Source organism: Brassica napus, chromosome C4 (assembly GCF_020379485.1).
Source record: "Brassica napus cultivar Da-Ae chromosome C4, Da-Ae, whole genome shotgun sequence".
Taxonomy (NCBI): domain Eukaryota; kingdom Viridiplantae; phylum Streptophyta; class Magnoliopsida; order Brassicales; family Brassicaceae; genus Brassica; species Brassica napus.
In genome coordinates, this window is record NC_063447.1 from 1,666,198 (window position 1) to 1,689,213 (window position 23,016).

Below are 23,016 nucleotides of genomic sequence, written 5' to 3' on the forward strand. Positions count from 1 at the left end.
CCTAGATCCCGCGTTCGAAGAAACGCAAAGAAGTCGAAATCGACGTTGAATAACCCAACCGATGGGTTTTGAGAGCAGTTAAAAACCGTCTCTGAAGATGTCTGGATCTCCCGACATTGCAGTGAGGTGCGGAGAGGCTGCCGGAGTAGGACTACACACAAAGTCGTCAACGGTACATCCTCTGAAGGATAGAGGTCGGCAAATGCTAATTTTAGATAACGTTGCAGTGAGATACGGAAGGACTGCCGGAATAGGACTACACGCAGAGTCGTTGACGGTACAACTTTTGAAGTTGAATAGATCTGCGAAGAACCGTGAAAGCCGTGGCAGCTAAAAATATAATCAAGAACCTCAGCTATAGAGAGCTCGTCCGGAGAGACAGCGGATGTCAAGTCCAAGACAACATGGAGCCTCATTGTGACAGTTCTAGATTCAATAATTTTGATGTGCGGCTGCCAAGGAAACTTTGAACTTACAGGGTTTGAGGTAGGCGAGAGAGGACATGGGATGTGTGGACACTGATCTAGCTCTTTCAAATTAACATCAATCAAAATGGGCCCTGGTGTAAGAGTTGAAGAAGGACCATTTGAGACCAAACTTTGAAAGCCCAAACACATATGTACGTGAGCAGATCTGGAAAAACGAGTCGGGACGGCGGGATATGGCTCGTGTTGGAGGTGGCGTAACGCCGGTGACGGAGATGTGATGGTCGACAGGCTGGGGAGCGGCAGTGCAGGGGTTACGGAGTCGTAGGGCGTCGAGGACGATGAAGGAAGGATTGACGAGGACAAATCGAGCGGAAGGGACGACGGTGAGGCGAGTGGAACGAGCGACGGCCATGTTAACTTAGTGTAAAAATAATTTAAAATAATGCTGATCGTTATTCTATTTCTTTTTACTATATTTGCTTTTTTTATAAATAAATTTAGTTTCTTTTATTTAAATTTTAAAATATGGTAATAAAATTAAAGCATTTCTCTGGATTCGAACTTGGGGAGACTTGGTCTTTGATTCAAATATAAGTTGCTTGAACCATATCTGCTAACTGATCATTTGGGAAATTGGCCCCAAAACCTCTTTTATAGTAATCGGTCGTCAAGCCGATGCTTGATGGACATGTATCCAAGCACGGCCCTGCACATAACAGAACGTAGAGGATAACTCCATACGTCACATTCACGGCCGTAATGCTTACGTAAAAACTTCACGTGCCACATAGTATGCACTTCCAACAAGTTCTGAAAACGTTGTGCCACCCGTCTCCTTATGGGTGCAGAGAAAAGTGGTTCCGTACTGTCCTTGTCGAGCACACGACCAAGAATCTCTCAGGATCTTGGTCTTGTAAGGGAGAACCATCTGGTTCTTGATTCAGTAGCCATAGTTTTGAGAATCTAACTTGGTTGTTTTAATTGAATAAGTTGTCAACTAGTAATTATTAGCTGTTATATATATATATATGAATTAACTGAACATTTCATTGACCAAAAACATAAAGTTAATATTTATGTATAAATGTGTTATGAGCTTGGTGAGTTGTAAGCTATAAAAATGGACACATGACAATGGCAAAAACGTGGTCAGATGATCTCATTTCAACATCTTATGAATTTATAGTTTCTTCACTTCCGTTTGTTTTCAACTTCAGCAGTCTTAAGCTCAAAAGGGCAAGAGAGCTTACACAAGACTTGATGAGCAGTTAGCCTTTTTTTTCGGATCGCTCACAAGCATTTTCGTTGTAAGATCCTTGGCACTCCCTGAAAATCTCTCTAAAGATAGCACGATCAGTTCCTGGATACAAAATAGGACACGTGAGCTGAGAGAAAGAAACGCTTGCAATTATACATATCTCTAAAGAGAGAAAAAAAAGAATCTAACCAGCATCAAAAGGAGCAGAACCACATAACTCCAGTGCTCCATACGTCAAAGTCACGGCCGTAATGGTTACGTAATACTTCAGGTGCATCATAGTAGGCACTTCCAACAACTTTTGAAAACGTTGTGCCTGACAAAAAACAAAAAACCGGCGGTCTGCTTCTCGAACCAATCGTTCCCATTAGGCGGACCGGTGTAAACATCTGCCGCAAAATGGTTTAAACAGAACTGAACGTGTTGAATCGCCGTGACAGCCATGCTTATGAATACAAAGATGATCCTCTCTTGCCAGTTTGGTAGGAAGGATACTAAAAGAGGAAACCACGTCCAGAAAACAAGAATCCCAGCTATGTTCAAGGCTCGATCAGGAACGTGACGTCTCGAGAATAGCAAAAGTAACGTTTGGACAAAGAGATTGATTCTCCCCACACACATGATTGGATAAAACGACCAGTGTTGGTAACTGATCAAGAGCCGAGCTAGTGGATCGAACGTCAACTTCCTCCCATAGAAACGTGACGTCATCGACTTAAAGAACTTGTTGGAGACGGCTAAGACAGGGATGTGCTGGAGGTCAGGATCGTGGTCAAGACTATTACAAGAGATATGGTGAGCGTTGTGCGTCCATTTCCACCACGCGATCGATATCCCAGTGATGCAGTTACCAGACAGAAGCTGGACGAGTTTATTACACGGCTTCGTCGACGTCACGTTGTAATGACCAGAGTCATGTCCCACGTAAGCGCTCTGTATCCAGAGAAGCCCAGCAAGACGGCGGATATTAAATGGGCCCAGAGGCTCGTGCATGCGACGACGCCGTATACAACCGCCGCGAGCATCAAAGCGACGCACGTGAGCGTGTAAAGAGTCACGTGACCTTTTTTATCGAAGAGTCCGCGTTTTGAAAACTCCGCGGCTAAACGACGGTAGTCACGCGACACGTCGGACACGTGGTGGTCTTTCACGTGGTAACCGTTGTGGAGGTTTTCGAGGTGGCGCCATGCGGTTCCGGGATGGTAAGCGATGAAGGCGTCGGTGACGTCTTGACCGGCGAGGTTTAGGATCGCTGCTTCGCCTCCGGGGTGGGATTTAACCCAGTGGGAGACGTCGTAGACTTTGCCTTGGATGGAGATCCATAGATCTCCAGGTTGGTTGTGTTTTTTTAGATCATCGCTTGCAATGAATCTCTTCTTGTGTTTGTTCTACCATTTTTCTTGAAAGGTTTAATCAGAATCTTGAAATGAACAGAACCCAAGTTGAGAAAGGTAAGAGAACCTTTCTCTCTATGGATTTGTGATTCACAGATTCTGAATAGAGTTGTTCTTGACGGATCCTTCTGCTTCCTTATATATCTGGTTTGTTTATTGTTTAGGAATCTATAATTCGAATCTTTGACACATGTTCTGTGTTTTGTTTTTAGGATCTATTTGCATGGTTAAGCGTGTAAAACTCCCTTTTTAATCCGTTACGCTACTCTCTATTAATTGAATGGTGATTAAGTACAAAACTCCATTGACAGATCATCTCTGTCATTATTAGTTGGTGTTGCTCTTTCACTTTCTATTTATAGTTGACTCAAAAGACAAGTTTAGTATCCTACTATCCACAAAAGTGACAAGTCGTCAACAACTGAATAAAATCCACTAAAGTCAATTATTAACCGAATAAAGTTAATTAACTTTGACCAAATTTTAAACACTCAATTATTATTGTAATAGTATAAAATTAGTATATAAAAAATTATATTACTGATTTATTTCATTGCTTATTAATACTTGTATCTACTTTATAAAACTTCATAGATAATGTTTCTGTTTGCATTAGTTTTTTTTTAAAGCTATAACATGACATTTTGTTTGATTCCATGACAAATCTCATATTTTCTTTTTTTTTTTGAAACACCAAATGTCATATTTTCATTTCTTATAATCCATGCATAAAATTATCAATAAATTACTTTCTGAAACTTGAAATCCAAATTTGTGATATAAAATCATTTAATGAATTTCTAAAAAAAAGCCATATATGGTTTCAAAATGGGCCTAGCTATATCCATACTGAAAGCCCAAAATCATCTCTCTCGGTAGAGTCTGTCTCTTCGTTTGCTCTTACCGGCGTCGGATCTCGCCGAAACCTCCTCCGTGTAACTCTTCATCTGTAAGTCTCCACCACTATCATTAGCTCCTTTCACGTCATTAATCTAATCTCTCCCTCGTTGCCTGAGCATGAATCCGGCGAGTTACCAGCCTCCGTTCCACTGGGCTCCGATGCTACCTCCGGATCCACCTCGCTGCGGTGCGTTCTGGAACACCAAGAACATAACCGATCAGCTCAAACAGCTCCAAGATACAATCCGCCTCGCAAAATCAATGTATAGTGAATCGATTGAGTGATACTGTATTGATTTTAGGGTTTTAAGTTACAAAGAATTTGTATGCAATTTCATAGGGAGAAGGAACTAGATGCATTGAGGATGATCAAAGAAGGTAAAGGATCAATGGAAACTGTGGAGGGAGGCTCAGGAGGAGTTGAGTGTTTGAGGAGATGTTTAGAAGTTGTGAAGGTTGATTTGGAAGAGCAGGAGAAGCTTTCAGTGGAAGCTGCTAACTCCTTGATGTCTACGTTAAGAGCACAGCTTGAGCCTTTTAGGTTTGTTGTTGACGAGAATTCTCCATGGGAGGAGAAGTCTGCGGCGGTGAGATTGAGTTGTAGGATGAAGAAGTCTAAAAGGAATAAACTTTGGAAGAAGAAGAAGAGACGTTGCCTTGCAGAGATGCGAGCTAAGGTATGGGTTTGATTGAAAGCTCTGTTTAGGTTATATTGCAGTATTTGAGTTGTTGATTGTATTACAGGAGCCTGAAAGATTTGAACAAGCTGATCGAGAGGCTGATGAATGGAGGGAAAAGGAAATGGCCAAGGACATGGCTAACAAAAAGGTAATAAGTGATGAAGCAATCAAATGGTTTCCTCGTGTTGGTATCTGAACGGGTTCTGTCTGTTTTCAGGTTGATGAGATGAAGGCTATTGAGAAGGTCAAGGCGAAACGAGAGCGAAGGAGATTAGAACCGGAGGTGAGACTTATAATGCTATCTTAGACATTATAGTGGTAATTCGAGATAGGTTTATGTTTAGTTAGCTTAAACAGTCTCATTAGTTTCAATGTTTCAGCTTGAACTAGCTCTAATCGTTGAGGAAATGCAAGAGTTGCGTTCGCTAAGAATCGAAAAACTGAAGAAGCAAGGTATGTCAATAATCTGAAGTAGTACAATGCGTTCTGATACCAAGATTAGGACTCAAGTGAGTTATATGTTCACATATGCAGGTCATTTTCTTCCGGAAGAAGATGACAAGTTCTTCGAGAGTGTTCGAGCTGCGGTGGAGCAAGAGGAGAATCAAGCTCAGTCTGTAATCAACATGGAGATCGAAGAGAATGTCATTCCCTCCGAGGAAGGCACTACTCAAACCACCGGTAACGAAATCATCAACAAAGACATGGATAAAGAAAGCAATGATGTCGCAGCAGCGTCTTGTGAAAAGACAGTAGAAGCTCCTCCTCCTGACAAAGGTGTCGACAATGTGTCTAATTTACCGGTCGAGTGTTATCATTATTACTACGGAAGCAATTTGGACATGGGTAGACTTATTGAGGTGGGTTTTCTTCAACTCTACATCTCTTTTATTTTCTTACTTCAAAGGTTTAGTAGCTGAGTTATGGTATTAAAAATACAGATCAGAAGAGAATGGGATGCATATCTGAGTCCCGGAGGAAGGTAAGTTCATCATTTCTTTTTCTTTTTTTTCCTCGCAATTTTAGACAAGCTTTAAATGTTTATCTCTTGAGAAAAAGGTCTTGTTTCTTATACAGCCGGATTCCTGGACATTGGGTACAGCCATCACCACCAGCCGATGAGATTTGGGCTTCTTGTCTTGTTAAAAACTCCAAAGAGTGATCTTAGTTAGTAGCCGGTCGTATTCTAGGAGACAGGACAATGTTAATCTTAGCTAACTCGAGTTCCATAAATATTGTTGCTTGAGAAATCTTGAGTTAGTGTCGATCCTGTTTTAAAACATACAAACTCATTGATAACGATTGTTAGTTTGATGAATGGATTATCTGAGACAGGACAATGCCGATCTTAGCTCATAGATAATGGATTCTGACTCATACATAATTGTTCTTCTGTCCGAAAACAAACTATTGTTGGTTTAAATGATCTTGTCAGCAACAGTAGATCGAACAAATTATCGGTATTTCTAGCTTATAATTAATATGCCTCAATGGACCCAATATTTTTTTTAAGATCGTATTATTCAGCTAATAAACAGTTAACTCAATCTTCAAACTAATAAATTCATTAATTAACTTCAAGAAGGTTAAATTATGGTTTGTATTCAAATTATGGTCTGCATATTTCGCTACCCAGTTTAAGTTTCCGATGAAATACTCAGTTGTTAGGTAAGAACATAAAATGAGTTGAAATAATGCATATGAGTAGGTCAATAGTCTTGTTTAATTGGCATGACGGTCTTGCCGGAAGTGGCAGATTTAATTAAAAATCTTGAAAAGGCAACACAGATGTAGAACTTTCCTCCAAGTGTACAAATCAAATGTCTTTCTCCCACCCCATCCACACAAGAATGATATAATGAAAGGTATTTGGACATCTATCTCCCAAGCATGAATAGAAGAACAATAGGCACGTTCTACTTTCTCTTTTTTCTCTGGACATCTATCTCCTGCTTATCTCCTAGCCTTCTCTTTACACTGTTGCCCAGAGTCATGCGTTCCACCTGACGTTTTAATTTTCCCAGCCCCTCTGAAAAAAAAAACCACAGTTACATACGAAATGAATTTGTGACAGAAAACGAATATGGAAAAAAGGACAAGACTCAAACTAATCCAGTTTACTTTGGATGTTTTTACTCGTCCTTTTTTCAAATGCGTCAGAGAATCCCTCCAATAGTCGAACCCGTATATTCTTTAACCTGGCATCTGGTTGCACCAGAAAACCGAAGACCAGTGTCCACATATCCTGGAAAGAGAAAAAAAAAAAAGGTATCCTAGTATTTAACTATTGCAAAACAAAAGGAAGAGAAAAGAAAAGTTACATACCTCAGAATCACCTCTTGATAAAAACTGGGGAAATGCTTCGAGGACCTTGTCTAGCATAACAAGTGAGCAGTACTTATGAAAATCAGAGTCAGCAATCTCCATTTTCTTCCAAACAGACTCGAAATTTTTGTTGATATTTCTCTTAAAAGTTTCCATAAAGAACACCATCAGCTGCAGTGACTTAAAATTTCAAAATAAGCAAATAACACAAAAAAAAATTCAACACTAAAAATAAAACACTGTGAATTGACTTGACCTTGGATACGGCAGCTGGACACTCCTCAAAGCTGTCCACGAGGAGGGGACCAGCATGTTCTCGATCAATGTTCTTTACCAGCCATTTTATCAAATCACCAGTCGGGGACGGCCCATTGTCAACTTCCGGAGGCATAAGCGATAGAAGGCTGCCAAACAATTCCTTGGCGTGCTTGTTAAGAAATTGCTTCCTGCCAGTCTCTACAAGTACCGTGAAAATGGCATAAAGGATGTCAATGGCTCGATCAGCTGTTTCATTTTGATTATCAGACCTGCAAAATAAAAATACAGCAACACGTTATACATCTCGTCCCTATATTACAGCAAGACTATATTGGGTATATTCTTTCCAAAGAACAAAAAAAAAAAACAGAAGTCAAACCTTAGCTTCTCCAGAAGATACCCCGTATGCTTCAATAATCTTTGCTCATCACGAAGGGAATCCTTGTGCAAAAAATCCAACAGTATCTTTTTGCCTATCAATCTGATTTCCTCATTTTCACTATTCACTGCCAAATCTAAAACCTTGCTTTCTCCTTCATCATAACTATCTCCTTCAGCTTCAGGGGTGAGGGAAGGTAATTTTTTACTCATCAGCAAATCCAAACTACTCAGAGCCGAAGACACAAACTGTGTGTTACTCAAGAAACCAATAACGACTGGAACAAAGGGATCTAGCAACTCCTGTTGGTTGAGAAGCTCTTCCATCTTATTTTTCTTCTTCAGTCTCTTAATCAACAGATCTAAAGCAAAGCCAGCTAACTCATCTCCGATTCTGATGCCAAGAAGGTCGTACATTAAACCAAAGAGATCTTCTTGTGGGTAAGAAGAATTGTTTGCCAAACCATCTGAAATGTTTTCCAGACTCTCTTCCAGAATTGATCTTGTCTCCTCGTTTGAAAGCTTCTCCTTCCGCAGAGCAGTGACCAAAGAAACTAACTCCAACGCCTGGCTTTGCAAGATCACATTCTCAGCCATGAGTTTCAGCGAATCAAAGGTATAATACTTCTTTCTTCCCTTATTCTTCTGTTCAGCAGATTCCACACAAGCAACCAGATCCTTCAAACATCTACCACACTCGGTCATGCACGTGGACAAGACAAAGTTGACCAGCTCATCCCCTTGAGTTTCTTGCTCCAACACATCACGCAGGCTCTGGATGACAGTCTGAAGGCATTTAATCCCAAACTCCTTCTCATTGAGACAGCTGAGTAGAGCTAATTTAGCAGCTTCCAGAACTTGTGTATCGGCCTTCTTTGTAAGAGTAGCAATCTTGTTGAGTACACACGACAGCTGTGGCTCCATTCTCCCTGCGGGGAGCGGTTTTATGACCTTGAGCGCATCCATACAGCCTTGAAAAAGACCAGAACCAAGCAGCTGTTGCAAGTGCCGTTGGAGAGCTTCTTCAAATGAAGCCACTATTGAGTCCATTCCCCAAGTAACATAAGGATAGCGATCCAAAAATCTCCAAACAGCAGCCAGTCTTATCTTTCCGCCTCAGTACTGGATAAACCCCTTCTCCCTACTACAACCTTTAGAGCGTCCTTGATTTGCTCCTCCAAGAACTCATGAAGTGGCTGGTGTTCTGTCGCCCACACGTACACTGTAAAACGACCCTTGCCAATCAAATCCTCGTTGATGTTACAGATGGCACTGCAAATCAAACAAGTGTTAGTTGTTGGGGGGGGGAATAAGAAAAATTTCAAAAGAGGTAACTGATCTCTCTTGCCTTAGTATATCGTTGGTAAGCTCATTCAATACTGGTTGGTGTTCCACAAGAAACTTCTCCACATGAGACAGTACACTGAAAATAAACATGAACCAGTGTCAAAGAAACCTCGCAAAAAGAGAGAGAGAGAGAGAGAGAGAGAGAGAGAGAGAGAGAGAGAGTATAGTAGTTATACATACCGTAAATCATCAAAGGCCAAAAGTTCACTTCTTAACCTATCCACAAGACCGTCATTAGAGCATCCATCATCCATCTTTTTAGGTAAACCTGTGTCACAAAGGGATCGTCACATCCGTAAGTAAGCCAAGGATCCTACCGAAGCCTAGAATCATAAGGGAGGGAGCTAACTTAGTCTACAGCGAAACCCCAAGGTCAAATAGAGTAACCGAGCCCTAGAATCATCAACAAGGAAGAACCAGTAACCGAGCCCTAGAATCAACAAGAAATCAATCTCTAACCAGAGATGCCAGCGAGATTGCGAATTGTGGAGAGTGAGAGTCGCCTGCTCGGAGTCGGCGATTGGGGCTCTGAGAAGTGAGAACTGAGAACTGTTAATAAAGAGGAGACGAAAAAAAAAGTGTGTTTTTTTTTTCTCAAAAATGTTACGATCGGCAGTCGAACCCGAGCAAAGAGACACCCTCTTAACCTTATCCATTAATATAACATTATTTATTTATTAGAGCCCGAGAACAGAGACTTTATACACCTGCCACAATAACCACTGGCCTATTTGAATTTTCTTATTAATTAGAATGCTGGGAAAAATTATATTTATGTAACATCCATTCAAACTAACAAAAAAAAAATGATGTTATTTTCATCAGTTAAATCATTTAAAATAATATATGATTAATTTTCATTAATAAAAGCAAACATATACTATACATATATAATGTTGTATAACGTTCTTCTGATTGATATAAGTTCGTTATTTAAATGTAACCAAATGATCTGTTAAACTTAAATCCCTATAAATAAGAAACACTTTCACGTCCAAATAAAATACTAGAAATTTAAAACAATATATAACTATAAAGAAAATTGCAATTGGTAGGATAAGCATAGCTTTGATCCACGCTTCTGTGCATGAGTTTGTTTTCAATTTTTTATGTAAATAGATGTGAATCTAGGTTTGCATCTTGCTCATGCTTCATCTAAACCATGACCTTCTATAACCAGACAACATAGGCCGAATTAGCTTAACGTTCGTTACTCAAACATGGGTCAAAGGTGAAGAACTATAGTCGGGCATAGCTAGGCCTGGGCATTCGGTTTTATCCAATCGGATTTCGGTTTTTCGGATTTATCAAAATCAGTCTCATTCGGATTATTTGAAAGTTTGGTTCGAGATCGGTTCAGATTCTATCGGGTTCGGGTCGGGGTTAGTAAATATTCAAAGAACCGGTACAACCCAATGAACTTTCGGATTCGGGTCCCAATCGGTTCTTCGGTTTTAAAATACCTAATTTGTACCTACTTTGTAACCGAAACATAAATAAAATCGGTTCTTCGGATTTAAAATACCTGATTTGAACCTTTTTGTAACCAAAACATAAGTAAAATTTATTCAAAAATAAGAAAAGAACATTCAAAATAAAATGAAAGAGAAAAATATTTATTGATAAAATAAAAACATAAAACGGAAACCAAATTATCATAATATGAAAAACAGTGTCTAATGCAAAAAAAAAATCAAAGTCAAATATTTCAAGATTCAATAGCAACCTTCAACTTTCATGTACTAGAACTCCATCGCGTTGATCAGTTATCATCTTGATAAGGGCCGTTGTGGCTTCAGAAGCTATGAGAACTTGATCTCGGAAAGTCACCATGGCAACCTCTTCCAATGAAGCTTTATATTTTCCAGCTCTTTTCCTTTTGGAGAGAACCTGAGAAGCCAAGCAAACTTCATCTGATGTAAACGAAAGCTCCGGAACAAACTTTTGAAGACCGCCAAAAAACTTGGCGAGGTATGAAACCATATGCTGGTGATTGTTCCACCTATGGCAAAGCTCACGAAGCATTTCTTCCCCTTGCTTGTTCTTTACACATGGTAACACCTACACACACACACACATATTAGAGAGAGAAGTTGTGTATTAGAAACAATCAATCAAACATAATAAAAAAAAAAGATATGTCATTCATGTACTCACACTATGCTTGTAGTATGTTCCATAGAGCCGTTCATAAAACAGATAGAGCTTAGGACCATACAGGGGACATAAACTGGAGATATCCTTGCTGAGATTAACAGCCTCCTCATCAGAAACTTCATCCTTCCACTCGCCTCCTTCCAAACCCTGCTTGAACTTAGCCACCACGCGGTTAATCCAAGCCAATGTGCGCTCCAGCAAGACATGGGACACGCTATCATCCATCTTCGTTTATGTAAAACTGTGTGAGAAAGAGGTAACTTCAAATCAGACCATAAGAGAAAAAAAATCTAACTTTTTTTCACTCATCTGAAACGAACGAAGGATCTTCGCCGCGTTGATTAGCCTAGTACCAGAAAGAAATCACTAGTCTAGAATCAACTAGAGTTAAGGATCGACCCGAAATTCGACAAAACTTAAACCCTAAGCTAGAACCAACACAAACCTCTAGCGCAGAACAGAGAGTTACGGAGCAAGGGGGAGGGGACGAACCAGAAACGACCGAAATGCTGAATTCCAGGGGTGAGCGGCAAAATCGATTTCTTGGCGGTTACGTTGAAAGGAATGGAGTCGTCGTCGATATGAAAAAGAAGAACCAACTTTTAATTAAAAAAGTAGAACCCGGAACCAAATCGAAATCCACGGGTCCAATAAAAAAAGACACAATAAGTACTTTAGCATTGATTCGGATCAGAATCTATATTTTTGGCTCGGTTCTGTTTAGGTCTTTGTGTCCGGATAAAATACTGAGGTCTAAAATGGGGTTTCTTAAAAATAGAATGGTAGTTCATTTAACCCGTTTAAAGCTTTCTCTTTCCAAACGACATTGCTTTAGAGCGTTAAACTTTCATTAACCTAAAAACCATATCAGCCCTGAATAAAATCCAAAGGCATATAATAACTATATTTTGGTAAATAAGTTAATTAACTTTGACCAATTTTTTTAACATTCATTTATTATTGTAATAGTATAAAATTAGTATATAAAAATTATATTAATTGATTTATTTAATTTCTTATTAACTCATGCATAAAAAAAAAATTACTTTCGGAACTTGAAATCCAACTTTTTTATATATATAAAATAATGAATTTCTAAAAATAGGACATGTATCTTTTCAAAATGGGCCTTGCTATATCCATACTGAAAGCCCAAAACCATCTATCCCTCAGTCCCTCTAGAGCTCTCTTCCTTCGCTTTTGCCGGCGTCGAATCTCGCCGAAACCTCTTCCGTCTAACTCTCCATCTGTAAGTCTCCACCACCATCATTAATCTAATCTCTCCCTCGTTGCTCTCACATAAAGTTTTCAGCTCAAACCTGAGCATGAATCCGGCGAGTTACCAGCCTCCGTTCCACTGGGCTCCGATGCTACCTCCCGATCCACCTCGCTGCGGTGCGTTCTGGAACACCAAGAACATATCCGATCAGCTCAAACAGCTCGAAGATACAATCCACCTCGCAAAATCAATGTATAGTGAATCGATTGAGTGATACTGTATTGATTTTAGGGTTTAAGTTACAAAGAATTTGTATGCAATTTCATAGGGAGAAGGAACTAGATGCATTGAGGATGATCAAAGAAGGTAAAGGATCAATGGAAACTGTGGAGGGAGGCTCAGGAGGAGTTGAGTGTTTGAGGAGATGTTTAGAAGTTGTGAAGGTTGATTTGGAAGAGCAGGAGAAGCTTTCAGTGGAAGCTGCTAACTCCTTGATGTCTACGTTAAGAGCACAGCTTGAGCCTTTTAGGTTTGCTGTTGACGAGAATTCTCCATGGGAGGAGAAGTCTGCGGCGGTGAGATTGAGTTGTAGGATGAAGAAGTCTAAAAGGAATAAACTTTGGAAGAAGAAGAAGAGACGTTGCCTTGCAGAGATGCGAGCTAAGGTATGGGTTTGATTGAAAGCTCTGTTTAGGTTATATTGCAGTATTTGAGTTGTTGATTGTATTACAGGAGCCTGAAAGATTTGAACAAGCTGATCGAGAGGCTGATGAATGGAGGGAAAAGGAAATGGCCAAGGACATGGCTAACAAAAAGGTAATAAGTGATGAAGCAATCAAATGGTTTCCTCGTGTTGGTATCTGAACGGGTTCTGTCTGTTTTCAGGTTGATGAGATGAAGGCTATTGAGAAGGTCAAGGCGAAACGAGAGCGAAGGAGATTAGAACCGGAGGTGAGACTTATAATGCTATCTTAGACATTATAGTGGTAATTCGAGATAGGTTTATGTTTAGTTAGCTTAAACAGTCTCATTAGTTTCAATGTTTCAGCTTGAACTAGCTCTAATCGTTGAGGAAATGCAAGAGTTGCGTTCGCTAAGAATCGAAAAACTGAAGAAGCAAGGTATGTCAATAATCTGAAGTAGTACAATGCGTTCTGATACCAAGATTAGGACTCAAGTGAGTTATATGTTCACATATGCAGGTCATTTTCTTCCGGAAGAAGATGACAAGTTCTTCGAGAGTGTTCGAGCTGCGGTGGAGCAAGAGGAGAATCAAGCTCAGTCTGTAATCAACATGGAGACCGAAGAGAATGTCATTCCCTCCGAGGAAGGCACTACTCAAACCACCGGTAACGAAATCATCAACAAAGACACGGATAAAGAAAGCAATGATGTCGCAGCAGCGTCTTGTGAAAAGACAGTAGAAGCTCCTCCTCCTGACAAAGGTGTCGACAATGTGTCAAATTTACCGGTCGAGTGCTATCATTATTACTATGGAAGCAATTTGGACATGGGTAGACTTATTGAGGTGGGTTTTCTTCAACTCTACATCTCTTTTATTTTCTTACTTCAAAGGTTTAGTAGCTGAGTTATGGTATTAAAAATACAGATCAGAAGAGAATGGGATGCATATCTGAGTCTTCTCTCTTGTATACAGTGGGGACAATGGAGAAGGAAAGGCCTTTACCGAAATCCATTCCTATGATACAAGTTAAAGGACTTTTCTCAGAGCTTTATTTATTTTTGATAATAATACCAGAAGATGAGTTTGAGAAAAAAAAGTCTCCCTCCGTAAAGATAATGGTTTGATTTATATGCTCCTTTCTTCTTTTTTTGTGTCAGGTTACCGTTGGAACGGTGTGCTTTTCTCTAAGCTTTTGGTTTCCCTTATCTAGCAGTCAATGCGGGAGAACGTAATTAGCATTAATGGAGGAAAGAATTAATAATACTCGAGTTTTAATAAAGCGCTTCAGTTATAATTTTCTTGGTTAAATCAAATGTGAATTTCTTCTTAAGTTGACATAGTCAAGAACAATAGCCAACATGTTTCTTTTACTCATAATATTAGAGAACCAGAATGCACAAAAATGAACAACTGACATCTGAGAAAAAAAGTTATTTAGTTAATAGTTAGCAGTGTACTTTCATTAAATTTAATTACACATGCTCAACGTTTTGCTTGAGAAATATAGAAATCTAAGACATCAGAAAGGAGCCAGAAACATTATAATATTGTGCAACTAATTTCATAGATTTCATAATTTTAAAAAAAAAAAATTCCACATTGTAAGTTTTAATACTATGCAATAGTGGTTGTTCCTTTCAGGGTGGAGTCGGTGGACTTAGTCTCTGAGCCTAAATGCCAGGAGAGTGATTTCGATGCAGGGGCATCTAAGTGAGTAAAACAAAACACATTACTTAACCGTTTCAATATATCACTACAACTAGCATACAAAGCTCAAAGATTGCGAACATTGCACACCTGAAGGCTGAAGACGGCTGCTAGCTTGATAATGATTCTATTTTGATTCAGATCGTCTGAGAGGACTAAAGTGTACCCGCTTGTTGACAGAATCTAACAACACCCAAGAAAAAAGACTCAGATTTTGAACACTTAACTGTTTATCAGAATCTTACCAACAGCCAGGAGAAACTTCTTACTAGGTAGAATGTAGTGCTTGTGATGAAGTGGGATAACTGCTAATAACTGTTGCTGTCTAAGACCTTCTTTGTCTATATACGTCCGGCACGTAAGCAGTTGCTGACAAAAAAAAACAAGACACTCACAAACCTTTTAACAAAGAACGTCTACAAAAGGATTAGATCATTGTGTGACAGTTCTGTTACCTGACTAACACAAGAAGCTCTCAACTCCATAGTTGATATGTCAGAACTCTGCTGATCAAAGAGATCAGTAAGCTTAGAAGCAACAGTACCCAGGTGATCAACAGCATTCACCAGAGCCTTTACTGTATAGTCCTTTAAATTGTCCAAGACCCTAACAGAAACAAAGCATATATTCATGAACAATAATCATTTGAAAGGTATTAGTAGTTATAAAAGGAGATGGTTTAACATTACTTAACCACCGTTTCAATGTTTCACAACAACTAGTATGTCAAGATCGGAGATGTGAACATTGCACACCTGAAGGCTGTAGACGGGATATAGCTTGATGATGATTCTGTCTTGATTCAGATCGTCTGAGAGGACTAAAGTGTACCCGCTTGTTAACAGAATCTAACAACAACCAAGTAAAAAGAAAAGACTCAGATTTTGAACAGTAGCTGATTATCACAATCATACCAAGGGCCAAGAAAGAAACTCTTACTAGGTAGAATGTAGTGCTTGTGATGCAGTGGAATAACTGTTGCTGTCTAAGACCTTCTTTGTGTATATAAGTCCGGCAAGTAAGCAGTTGCTGACAAAAACAAAGACACACCGAACTAGTTAATATAAATAAAAAGTAAGCTAAGTGTCTTATAGAGTACGACAATTTTAGGATATTATAGGATTGCGACTACGTTAAGGAAAACTAAACCAATTTAAAGCCATATATTTATCCAAAATGTAAAAAGATCTAATTCGGCTAAGAATTTTGATAAATAATAATTTTCAAAGACCAATATATATATATATATATATAAAGAGATGATTAAGAAGAACCGCCGTCTTGTACCGATTCATATCAACATTATTGATTAAGCTAATTTGGCATTAACAATGGTATTTGGGTCTAACTTTTTTGTTATGCAATAATATTTGTCAAACAAAAAGCTTGAATCTTGTGTTGATGGGTCTTCTAGAAGATTTTCATCGCCTGTAAATCTAGCTCGAATTTGTGCAATACGATGCCTAGCTTTGCGTCAGGGAAAATAGCATCTTAATATCTTCTTTCCAATTAGTTTTTTTTTTTCTCACGTTGGAACTAATACTCCATACCATTGCTCGTTTGTCGAGATCTAGAGCTATTCTTAATTTCTTATGTTGTGTAACCAACACTACCGTCACGGACACACGGATTGGCTGCCTCGAGGGGCAACAGTGGATTTAGACGGATATCTCGTATTGATAATTAAGAGGCTGCATTGGCCGTAAAATTTTGACATCAACACACACACACACGCATAATTACCAATTACAATTGGAACTATTAGCATGGTTCTATCTTGAAAGGGACATACGAGCGATGCTTACAACCAGAGTGCCCCAGCACGTGAGTCGATACCCAGCCGCTCACGTGGCCTGAACATTAACTGTCTCATTCAGTCAGTCAAATTTGTTTTTGACATACAATAATTTCAAAGTTTGATCATTCGGACAAATTAAAATCCACCGGAACATATATATTAATGAATTGTAGGTCTCGTTTCATTCTCAAACAGTTGCACGTAGCGAGTCTTGCAAATGGAATCCATAAACAATGTGATTATGAGTTACGAGCCCACCACCTTTTTATGTTTTAGTATCACAGTAAAAATAGAACCAATTAAAATTGGTAATATTAAAAGTCTAATGTTGGGGCTTCAAAATGGGATTGAAAAGAGGAAAATATGTCCTGCCGACAGGTGAAACGACGTCGTGTGGAATTAGGGCTCTGGTATATATATATATATATATAATTCTTTCTCTTGTGTACTTGTCAGCCGCAGAACCTAAAAAAGAAAATCTACGTTTCTGCTACCTTATCAAGGTCCAATGGCGGTGGATGATGATCCTAATAACAGTAATACAGTCGTCAAGTGTATTTGCAGTGATAAGAAGGTTGTAGAAGTTGATCGCAAGACATGGGAGTTGTTCAATAAGATGGTTCCAAAGGAAGGATTCCATAGGATACGTGAGCCGGTGGAGATGTACTTTGTGAGAAGCACAGCCTTCAAGAAGATTTTAACATACTGCGTGAGGATCAGTGATGGCACTTACTCGGAGAGGTGGATGTATGACGAGCTCCTACACAGCGAAAGCTTGAAAATTTTGATGAGAGACTTGAGGTTTTGGCTATGGATTTCATGGGAAAGTTGGTTACTTGACTTAGAGAGGATATGGTTGCGTGCAGCTTTGCGCACATTCTCATAACCAATGTACTCAGCCACCTTAAAGTAATTAAGAATGAAATTAGAGAGAGAGAGAGAGAGAGGACTTAGATAGTACACGTACAATTTATTGAGGATTAAAGATCAAGGAGGACGAACCTTGATCAACTTGATCAAACTAGGTAAATCTTTGTTGACAATCATCTGGGAGAACTCTTCTTGTGATTTCTTTACAAGGGGGAGCACCGCAGAGAACAGCTTGTCGGGATTTTTCAGATAAAAACGAGCAAACTACACACACAAAAAAAAAACATATAGTAATTGAGTTCTCAAACACACATAATCTGAATTAAAAAAAAAAAAAAAAAAAAATACCTTGATAATTTTGAGGAGAGACTTGAGTTCTTCATTGCGTACCATATAAGATATCTCTTCTTCTGATTTGTCTTCCACATAGTGGAGGATAAAAGCGTCCAGTGACTCAAAATTCAGAAAATCAGCCGTCCCGACAAGGTGGAAGAGACCGATCAAGCTTTCGCTGTGTAGGAGCTCGTCATACATCCACCTCTCCGAGTAAGTGCCATCACTGATCCTCACGCAGTAACCTCAAGTCTCTCATCAAAATTTTCAAGGTCAGCCTGACTTGAATATTTTGATTGTTTATATATATATATATATACTGATTATGGCTTTAACTGGTGGAACCAAAATAAATGAATACAACATTATGCGAATGATTTTCTTTGTATTCTATCTATTTAATTATTTGTGGAATTAGTAATACTCTGATTCACTCTCTCTCTCTCTCTCTTTCTTCAATAGGTGGCCAAAGCTGAGAAACTTCAGCCACTCCAAGACATGGTGGTCCAATATGTCGACTCGAAATCAAAAAGGAACTGGTCCAGATGGTTAGCACCGAATTATCTTGCAGAAGGTTCAACTTCTTGAACGAGTCCGAGTATCTGCGTAGGGGCACTATTGGATCAGAAGAACTCTTTCGCGCCATCTACACATTTATCCCAGACAAAGAAGAAGAACTCTAAATACTGACCAAGTATGAATGATTACAGTCAAATCCTAGTTCAATGACCAAATAACCAGGGCCCTGCCTGGCATTTGCCAAACTAGAAGCAAGAGAAAAAAAATTGGTCCGTTAACTTAGTGTAAAAATAATTTAAAATAATGCTGATCGTTATTCTATTTCTTTTTTACTTTTTTTTTTTTTACACCAAATGGTTATATTAAAATTAAACACCCCAAGGACTAAGTCGGTTAGAACCGGAAAAATTCTCGACGGTAAAGTGATAAACGAAAATAACTAAAACATGACGAATGATAGATGTGGCTAAGGAGAGAAGAAACCCGTAGAGAAGCTTCACTTGTATTCCTAGATCCCGCGTTCGAAGAAACGCAAAGAAGTCGAAATCGACGTTGAATAACCCAACCGATGGGTTTTGAGAGCAGTTAAAAACCGTCTCTGAAGATGTCTGGATCTCCCGACATTGCAGTGAGGTGCGGAGAGGCTGCCGGAGTAGGACTACACACAAAGTCGTCAACGGTACATCCTCTGAAGGATAGAGGTCGGCAAATGCTAATTTTAGATAACGTTGCAGTGAGATACGGAAGGACTGCCGGAATAGGACTACACGCAGAGTCGTTGACGGTACAACTTTTGAAGTTGAATAGATCTGCGAAGAACCGTGAAAGCCGTGGCAGCTAAAAATATAATCAAGAACCTCAGCTATAGAGAGCTCGTCCGGAGAGACAGCGGATGTCAAGTCCAAGACAACATGGAGCCTCATTGTGACAGTTCTAGATTCAATAATTTTGATGTGCGGCTGCCAAGGAAACTTTGAACTTACAGGGTTTGAGGTAGGCGAGAGAGGACATGGGATGTGTGGACACTGATCTAGCTCTTTCAAATTAACATCAATCAAAATGGGCCCTGGTGTAAGAGTTGAAGAAGGACCATTTGAGACCAAACTTTGAAAGCCCAAACACATATGTACGTGAGCAGATCTGGAAAAACGAGTCGGGACGGCGGGATATGGCTCGTGTTGGAGGTGGCGTAACGCCGGTGACGGAGATGTGATGGTCGACAGGCTGGGGAGCGGCAGTGCAGGGGTTACGGAGTCGTAGGGCGTCGAGGACGATGAAGGAAGGATTGACGAGGACAAATCGAGCGGAAGGGACGACGGTGAGGCGAGTGGAACGAGCGACGGCCATGTTAACTTAGTGTAAAAATAATTTAAAATAATGCTGATCGTTATTCTATTTCTTTTTTACTATATTTGCTTTTTTTATAAATAAATTTAGTTTCTTTTATTTAAATTTTAAAATATGGTAATAAAATTAAAGCATTTCTCTGGATTCGAACTTGGGGAGACTTGGTCTTTGATTCAAATATAAGTTGCTTGAACCATATCTGCTAACTGATCATTTGGGAAATTGGCCCCAAAACCTCTTTTATAGTAATCGGTCGTCAAGCCGATGCTTGATGGACATGTATCCAAGCACGGCCCTGCACATAACAGAACGTAGAGGATAACTCCATACGTCACATTCACGGCCGTAATGCTTACGTAAAACTTCACGTGCCACATAGTATGCACTTCCAACAAGTTCTGAAAACGTTGTGCCACCCGTCTCCTTATGGGTGCAGAGAAAAGTGGTTCCGTACTGTCCTTGTCCGAGCACACGACCAAGAATCTCTCAGGATCTTGGTCTTGTAAGGGAGAACCCATCTGGTTCTTGATTCAGTAGCCATAGTTTTGAGAATCTAACTTGGTTGTTTTAATTGAATAAGTTGTCAACTAGTAATTATTAGCTGTTACTATATATATATATGAATTAACTGAACATTTCATTGACCAAAAACATAAAGTTAATATTCTTATGTATAAATGTGTTATGAGCTTGGTGAGTTGTAAGCTATAAAATGGACACATGACAATGGCAAAAACGTGGTCAGATGATCTCATTTCAACATCTTATGAATTTATAGTTTCTTCACTTCCGTTTGTTTTCAACTTCAGCAGTCTTAAGCTCAAAAGGGCAAGAGAGCTTACACAAGACTTGATGAGCAGTTAGCCTTTTTTTTCGGATCGCTCACAAGCATTTTCGTTGTAAGATCCTTGGCACTCCCTGTAAAATCTCTCTAAAGATAGCACGATCAGTTCCTGGATACAAAATAGGACACGTGAGCTGAGAGAAAGAAACGCTTGCAATTATACATATCTCTAAAGAGAGAAAAAAAAGAATCTAACCAGCATCAAAAGGAGCAGAACCACATAACTCCAGTGCTCCATACGTCACAGTCACGGCCGTAATGGTTACGTAATACTTCAGGTGCATCATAGTAGGCACTTCCAACAACTTTTGAAAACGTTGTGCCTGACAAAAACAAAAAAACTCAGTCACAACAAGTTCTTTAAGCAAGGGTTCATCGAAACAGTGTCCTGTACACAATCATAGACGAGACCAGAGAAGAAGAAGAAGGATATGCAAAGAGGTTCATTCAAAATAATTGATATATGACATTGGATGTACACAAAACCTTGTTCGACGAGGCTGTGAGGGACGACGAGGCTGTTCTCGTTATGCGAACAGAGGAAAGTGGTTCCAAACTGTCCTTGTCCGAGCACACGACCAAGAAAGTAATCGTCTTTCAAGTTCTTGGTCTTGTAAGGGAGAACCCTGCTGGCTCTTGATTTGCTGGCCGTAGTTTGAGAGTCTTGACGTTTCCTTTAAGCAGAGGAAGAATAAAATAAGGAGGAAAGAAAATGACTTGTAAGGCATTGAAGAGATACAAGTCAAGACCACTTTTATTGGGTAAATGAAAATATTATCAATTAGTAATCGTTAGCTGTTACCTTATTGACCCAAAAAATCAAGTTAATATATTTATCATCCCTTTATTATTATTTGAGGAACATTGTAAAAAAATAACCTTTACGTCATGTGTTATTTACATGAATGTCATTTCCTACGTGGCAGCACTACAAGTTTTCTCACGTCTTAAATTTAAAACCAATTGTTAACTAGATTAGTTACAAAAATTATCATTGACCATTACATTATAAATCCATTAATATACTATAAGCTTCTTTGTTATTTTCTAACCAAACAAATAAAACCAGCCACGTGCAATGCTAATACATTATTTATTCCTATATCGAAGAGCAAATATTATGTGATCTCGATAGTTATTAATCTTTTGGATACAGTTCACGTTATAGTGATAGCATTAAAATATGATCTCGAGAGTTATTATTAACATGTTGTGATATAAAATGTGTAACAAAAATAAATTCATGGGTTGTGATATAAAATGTGTAAAAATTATATAATGCATTCATACATATATCATATTATATAAAAACTTTGAGATGACAAAAAAAAAAAAAAATTATATAAAAACTTTGAATACCGGTAATTTAATATATTCCACATACAATTACATATCATATAATAAGATCTGGTTATTTTTTTAAATCCTTGGAGAGCTCCTAGAACCATATAATGCGTTACTATGAAAGTGTAAAAAAAAATATGATGCATTACTATGAAAACCATATTAACGTAGCTTTGTAAGGCAAATATACCAATTTGTCTTTTTGATATATGTATGACTATGACAAGCTAAATTATTGAACCATACGACATTTATATGTTTTCTTATTTGTACGAGTCCAAATTTTGTGATATGTAACTCTATATCAAGTTGAAAATAATAAAAACACTACTACCAAAAATGTTTAATTGGACACATTCAGAATGAATATAGCCTACCAAATTCAAACTTATCTCAATCAATCAATATTAAAGTTATTTGTTTACTCTGTATGGCATTAAATAAAACGTAGCAAGCAAGGCCAAATGATATCGTGATTGTTAAAACAATAATTTTTAATAACTTTTTTTAAATTTTTCTGTTACGGTTTTAGTAACCAAATCTTGTTTAAAAGCCTAATAAAATGCGGTGATTAATTGACTTAATTTCGGTTCATTACTAAGGAGGTGATTATGGTTAGTATTCTTTATCAAAAAGTGTGATTGTTTTATATAAGGAATTTTATAATGGATTCAATATTTGCAAATCAATTAATAGGTTTGTCTCCACCATCATTATAAGTTCTGTTTATCATTGCAACATCTATTATTGCATAAAATAGTAATAAATTTATTCCAAGGATTATCAATACAAGTCCGTATATAATAAATTTATTCCAAGGATTATATTTTATAAGTTAAGTCAGTAATATTTATTTTTGTGACAAAAGGTCAGTTATATTTATTTCAAAATTTTAATCAATTACATTGATAGATTGATATATAATAATAATTATAATACCTATAAGATTCTGACAAACATGTACTATATAAACGATATTTTCATATTATTTATTTATATATCCTTAAATAATTTTAGTTATAATGAATAAGTTACTTCTTTTATATCGTGTATATCATTAGTTCTAAGAAACAATGTATAAAAACAATTTAATTCATGAAACAAATATATAATTGAGAGCAGAAATAATTTCATTGTACTTAATCCAATAAACTATAATTTTACGAATTTTTTTTGTATCTTACTGTTATAGTTAAATTAGAATAAAAATTAAAAGAAAATAATT

General features: G+C 38.2%; 6 protein-coding genes and 1 pseudogene across 10 annotated transcripts; 2 read left to right on the forward strand and 5 right to left on the reverse strand.

The window, feature by feature from the left end:
* Positions 1–1,012: 1,012 nt before the first annotated feature.
* LOC125585282 (delta(8)-fatty-acid desaturase 2-like) lies at positions 1,013–3,405 on the reverse strand. The gene is made up of 6 exons (XM_048754054.1): positions 3,376–3,405; positions 2,697–3,074; positions 2,022–2,619; positions 1,876–1,974; positions 1,723–1,788; positions 1,013–1,134 (listed from the first exon to the last, which is right to left on the reverse strand). The coding sequence occupies exons 1-6, from the start codon at positions 3,403–3,405 to the stop codon at positions 1,013–1,015; spliced, it is 1,293 nt and encodes a 430-aa protein (XP_048610011.1).
* A 523-nt stretch (positions 3,406–3,928) lies between these two features.
* Positions 3,929–6,000, forward strand: LOC125585406 (U11/U12 small nuclear ribonucleoprotein 59 kDa protein-like). 2 transcript variants are annotated; one of them, XM_048754415.1, is made up of 8 exons: positions 3,929–4,243; positions 4,321–4,657; positions 4,725–4,808; positions 4,878–4,943; positions 5,041–5,113; positions 5,195–5,520; positions 5,602–5,642; positions 5,720–6,000. In XM_048754415.1, exons 1-8 carry the CDS (start codon positions 4,098–4,100, stop codon positions 5,820–5,822), a joined length of 1,176 nt encoding a protein of 391 aa, XP_048610372.1. In that variant the 5' UTR covers positions 3,929–4,097; the 3' UTR covers positions 5,823–6,000. The 2 variants fall into 2 exon arrangements, with proteins under 2 accessions (XP_048610372.1, XP_048610373.1); XM_048754416.1 differs by having other exon boundaries at positions 3,930–4,243; positions 5,738–6,000.
* A 342-nt stretch (positions 6,001–6,342) lies between these two features.
* LOC125585405 lies at positions 6,343–9,564 on the reverse strand. Of its 2 annotated transcripts, none has more exons than XM_048754414.1 (8): positions 9,428–9,564; positions 9,149–9,236; positions 8,970–9,044; positions 7,623–8,893; positions 7,242–7,512; positions 6,986–7,156; positions 6,782–6,905; positions 6,343–6,689 (listed from the first exon to the last, which is right to left on the reverse strand). In XM_048754414.1, exons 4-8 carry the CDS (start codon positions 8,669–8,671, stop codon positions 6,577–6,579), a joined length of 1,728 nt encoding a protein of 575 aa, XP_048610371.1. In that variant the 5' UTR covers positions 8,672–8,893; positions 8,970–9,044; positions 9,149–9,236; positions 9,428–9,564; the 3' UTR covers positions 6,343–6,576. The 2 variants fall into 2 exon arrangements, with proteins under 2 accessions (XP_048610371.1, XP_048610370.1); XM_048754413.1 differs by having other exon boundaries at positions 9,318–9,564.
* A 983-nt stretch (positions 9,565–10,547) lies between these two features.
* LOC125585411 (cullin-1-like) lies at positions 10,548–11,815 on the reverse strand. Its single transcript, XM_048754422.1, has 3 exons — positions 11,618–11,815; positions 11,126–11,366; positions 10,548–11,029 (listed from the first exon to the last, which is right to left on the reverse strand). Exons 2-3 carry the CDS (start codon positions 11,348–11,350, stop codon positions 10,697–10,699), a joined length of 558 nt encoding a protein of 185 aa, XP_048610379.1. The 5' UTR covers positions 11,351–11,366; positions 11,618–11,815; the 3' UTR covers positions 10,548–10,696.
* Positions 11,816–11,865: 50 nt separating this feature from the next.
* Positions 11,866–14,399, forward strand: LOC125585410 (U11/U12 small nuclear ribonucleoprotein 59 kDa protein-like). 2 transcript variants are annotated; one of them, XM_048754421.1, is made up of 9 exons: positions 12,261–12,374; positions 12,438–12,596; positions 12,673–13,009; positions 13,077–13,160; positions 13,230–13,295; positions 13,393–13,465; positions 13,547–13,872; positions 13,954–14,054; positions 14,187–14,399. In XM_048754421.1, exons 2-8 carry the CDS (start codon positions 12,451–12,453, stop codon positions 14,047–14,049), a joined length of 1,128 nt encoding a protein of 375 aa, XP_048610378.1. In that variant the 5' UTR covers positions 12,261–12,374; positions 12,438–12,450; the 3' UTR covers positions 14,050–14,054; positions 14,187–14,399. The 2 variants fall into 2 exon arrangements, with proteins under 2 accessions (XP_048610377.1, XP_048610378.1); XM_048754420.1 differs by having other exon boundaries at positions 11,866–12,596.
* Positions 14,400–14,594: 195 nt separating this feature from the next.
* On the reverse strand, positions 14,595–16,289 carry LOC125585283 (annotated as a pseudogene).
* A 487-nt stretch (positions 16,290–16,776) lies between these two features.
* Positions 16,777–18,002, reverse strand: LOC125585412. 2 transcript variants are annotated; one of them, XM_048754424.1, is made up of 3 exons: positions 17,795–18,002; positions 17,537–17,668; positions 16,777–17,437 (listed from the first exon to the last, which is right to left on the reverse strand). In XM_048754424.1, exons 1-3 carry the CDS (start codon positions 17,936–17,938, stop codon positions 17,264–17,266), a joined length of 450 nt encoding a protein of 149 aa, XP_048610381.1. In that variant the 5' UTR covers positions 17,939–18,002; the 3' UTR covers positions 16,777–17,263. The 2 variants fall into 2 exon arrangements, with proteins under 2 accessions (XP_048610381.1, XP_048610380.1); XM_048754423.1 differs by having other exon boundaries at positions 17,753–17,999.
* Positions 18,003–23,016: the final 5,014 nt, after the last annotated feature.

Coding starts and splice junctions, on each gene's coding strand:
- LOC125585411 (XM_048754422.1), bottom strand. CDS start 11,350: ATGGATGATAGCGTGTCCCATGTCTTGCTGGAGCGCACATTGGCTTGG. Junction 11,030..11,125: donor GAACATACTACAAGCATAGT/GTGAGTACATGA, acceptor GTGTGTGTGTAG/GTGTTACCATGTGTAAAGAA.
- LOC125585406 (XM_048754415.1), top strand. CDS start 4,098: ATGAATCCGGCGAGTTACCAGCCTCCGTTCCACTGGGCTCCGATGCTA. Junction 4,809..4,877: donor AGGACATGGCTAACAAAAAG/GTAATAAGTGAT, acceptor GTCTGTTTTCAG/GTTGATGAGATGAAGGCTAT. Junction 5,114..5,194: donor CGAAAAACTGAAGAAGCAAG/GTATGTCAATAA, acceptor TCACATATGCAG/GTCATTTTCTTCCGGAAGAA.
- LOC125585412 (XM_048754423.1), bottom strand. CDS start 17,938: ATGTATGACGAGCTCCTACACAGCGAAAGCTTGATCGGTCTCTTCCAC. Junction 17,669..17,752: donor CTCTCCTCAAAATTATCAAG/GTATTTTTTTTT, acceptor TTGTGTGTGTAG/TTTGCTCGTTTTTATCTGAA. Junction 17,438..17,536: donor GTTTGATCAAGTTGATCAAG/GTTCGTCCTCCT, acceptor AATTACTTTAAG/GTGGCTGAGTACATTGGTTA.
- LOC125585410 (XM_048754420.1), top strand. CDS start 12,451: ATGAATCCGGCGAGTTACCAGCCTCCGTTCCACTGGGCTCCGATGCTA. Junction 13,296..13,392: donor GAAGGAGATTAGAACCGGAG/GTGAGACTTATA, acceptor TCAATGTTTCAG/CTTGAACTAGCTCTAATCGT. Junction 13,466..13,546: donor CGAAAAACTGAAGAAGCAAG/GTATGTCAATAA, acceptor TCACATATGCAG/GTCATTTTCTTCCGGAAGAA.
- LOC125585405 (XM_048754414.1), bottom strand. CDS start 8,671: ATGGACTCAATAGTGGCTTCATTTGAAGAAGCTCTCCAACGGCACTTG. Junction 7,513..7,622: donor TATCTTCTGGAGAAGCTAAG/GTTTGACTTCTG, acceptor TTTATTTTGCAG/GTCTGATAATCAAAATGAAA. Junction 6,690..6,781: donor GACGAGTAAAAACATCCAAA/GTAAACTGGATT, acceptor TTTTTTTTTCAG/AGGGGCTGGGAAAATTAAAA.
- LOC125585282 (XM_048754054.1), bottom strand. CDS start 3,405: ATGACAGAGATGATCTGTCAATGGAGTTTT. Junction 1,789..1,875: donor TTCTGCTCCTTTTGATGCTG/GTTAGATTCTTT, acceptor TTTTGTATCCAG/GAACTGATCGTGCTATCTTT. Junction 1,135..1,722: donor ATCTTACAACGAAAATGCTT/GTGAGCGATCCG, acceptor TGTTATGTGCAG/GGCCGTGCTTGGATACATGT.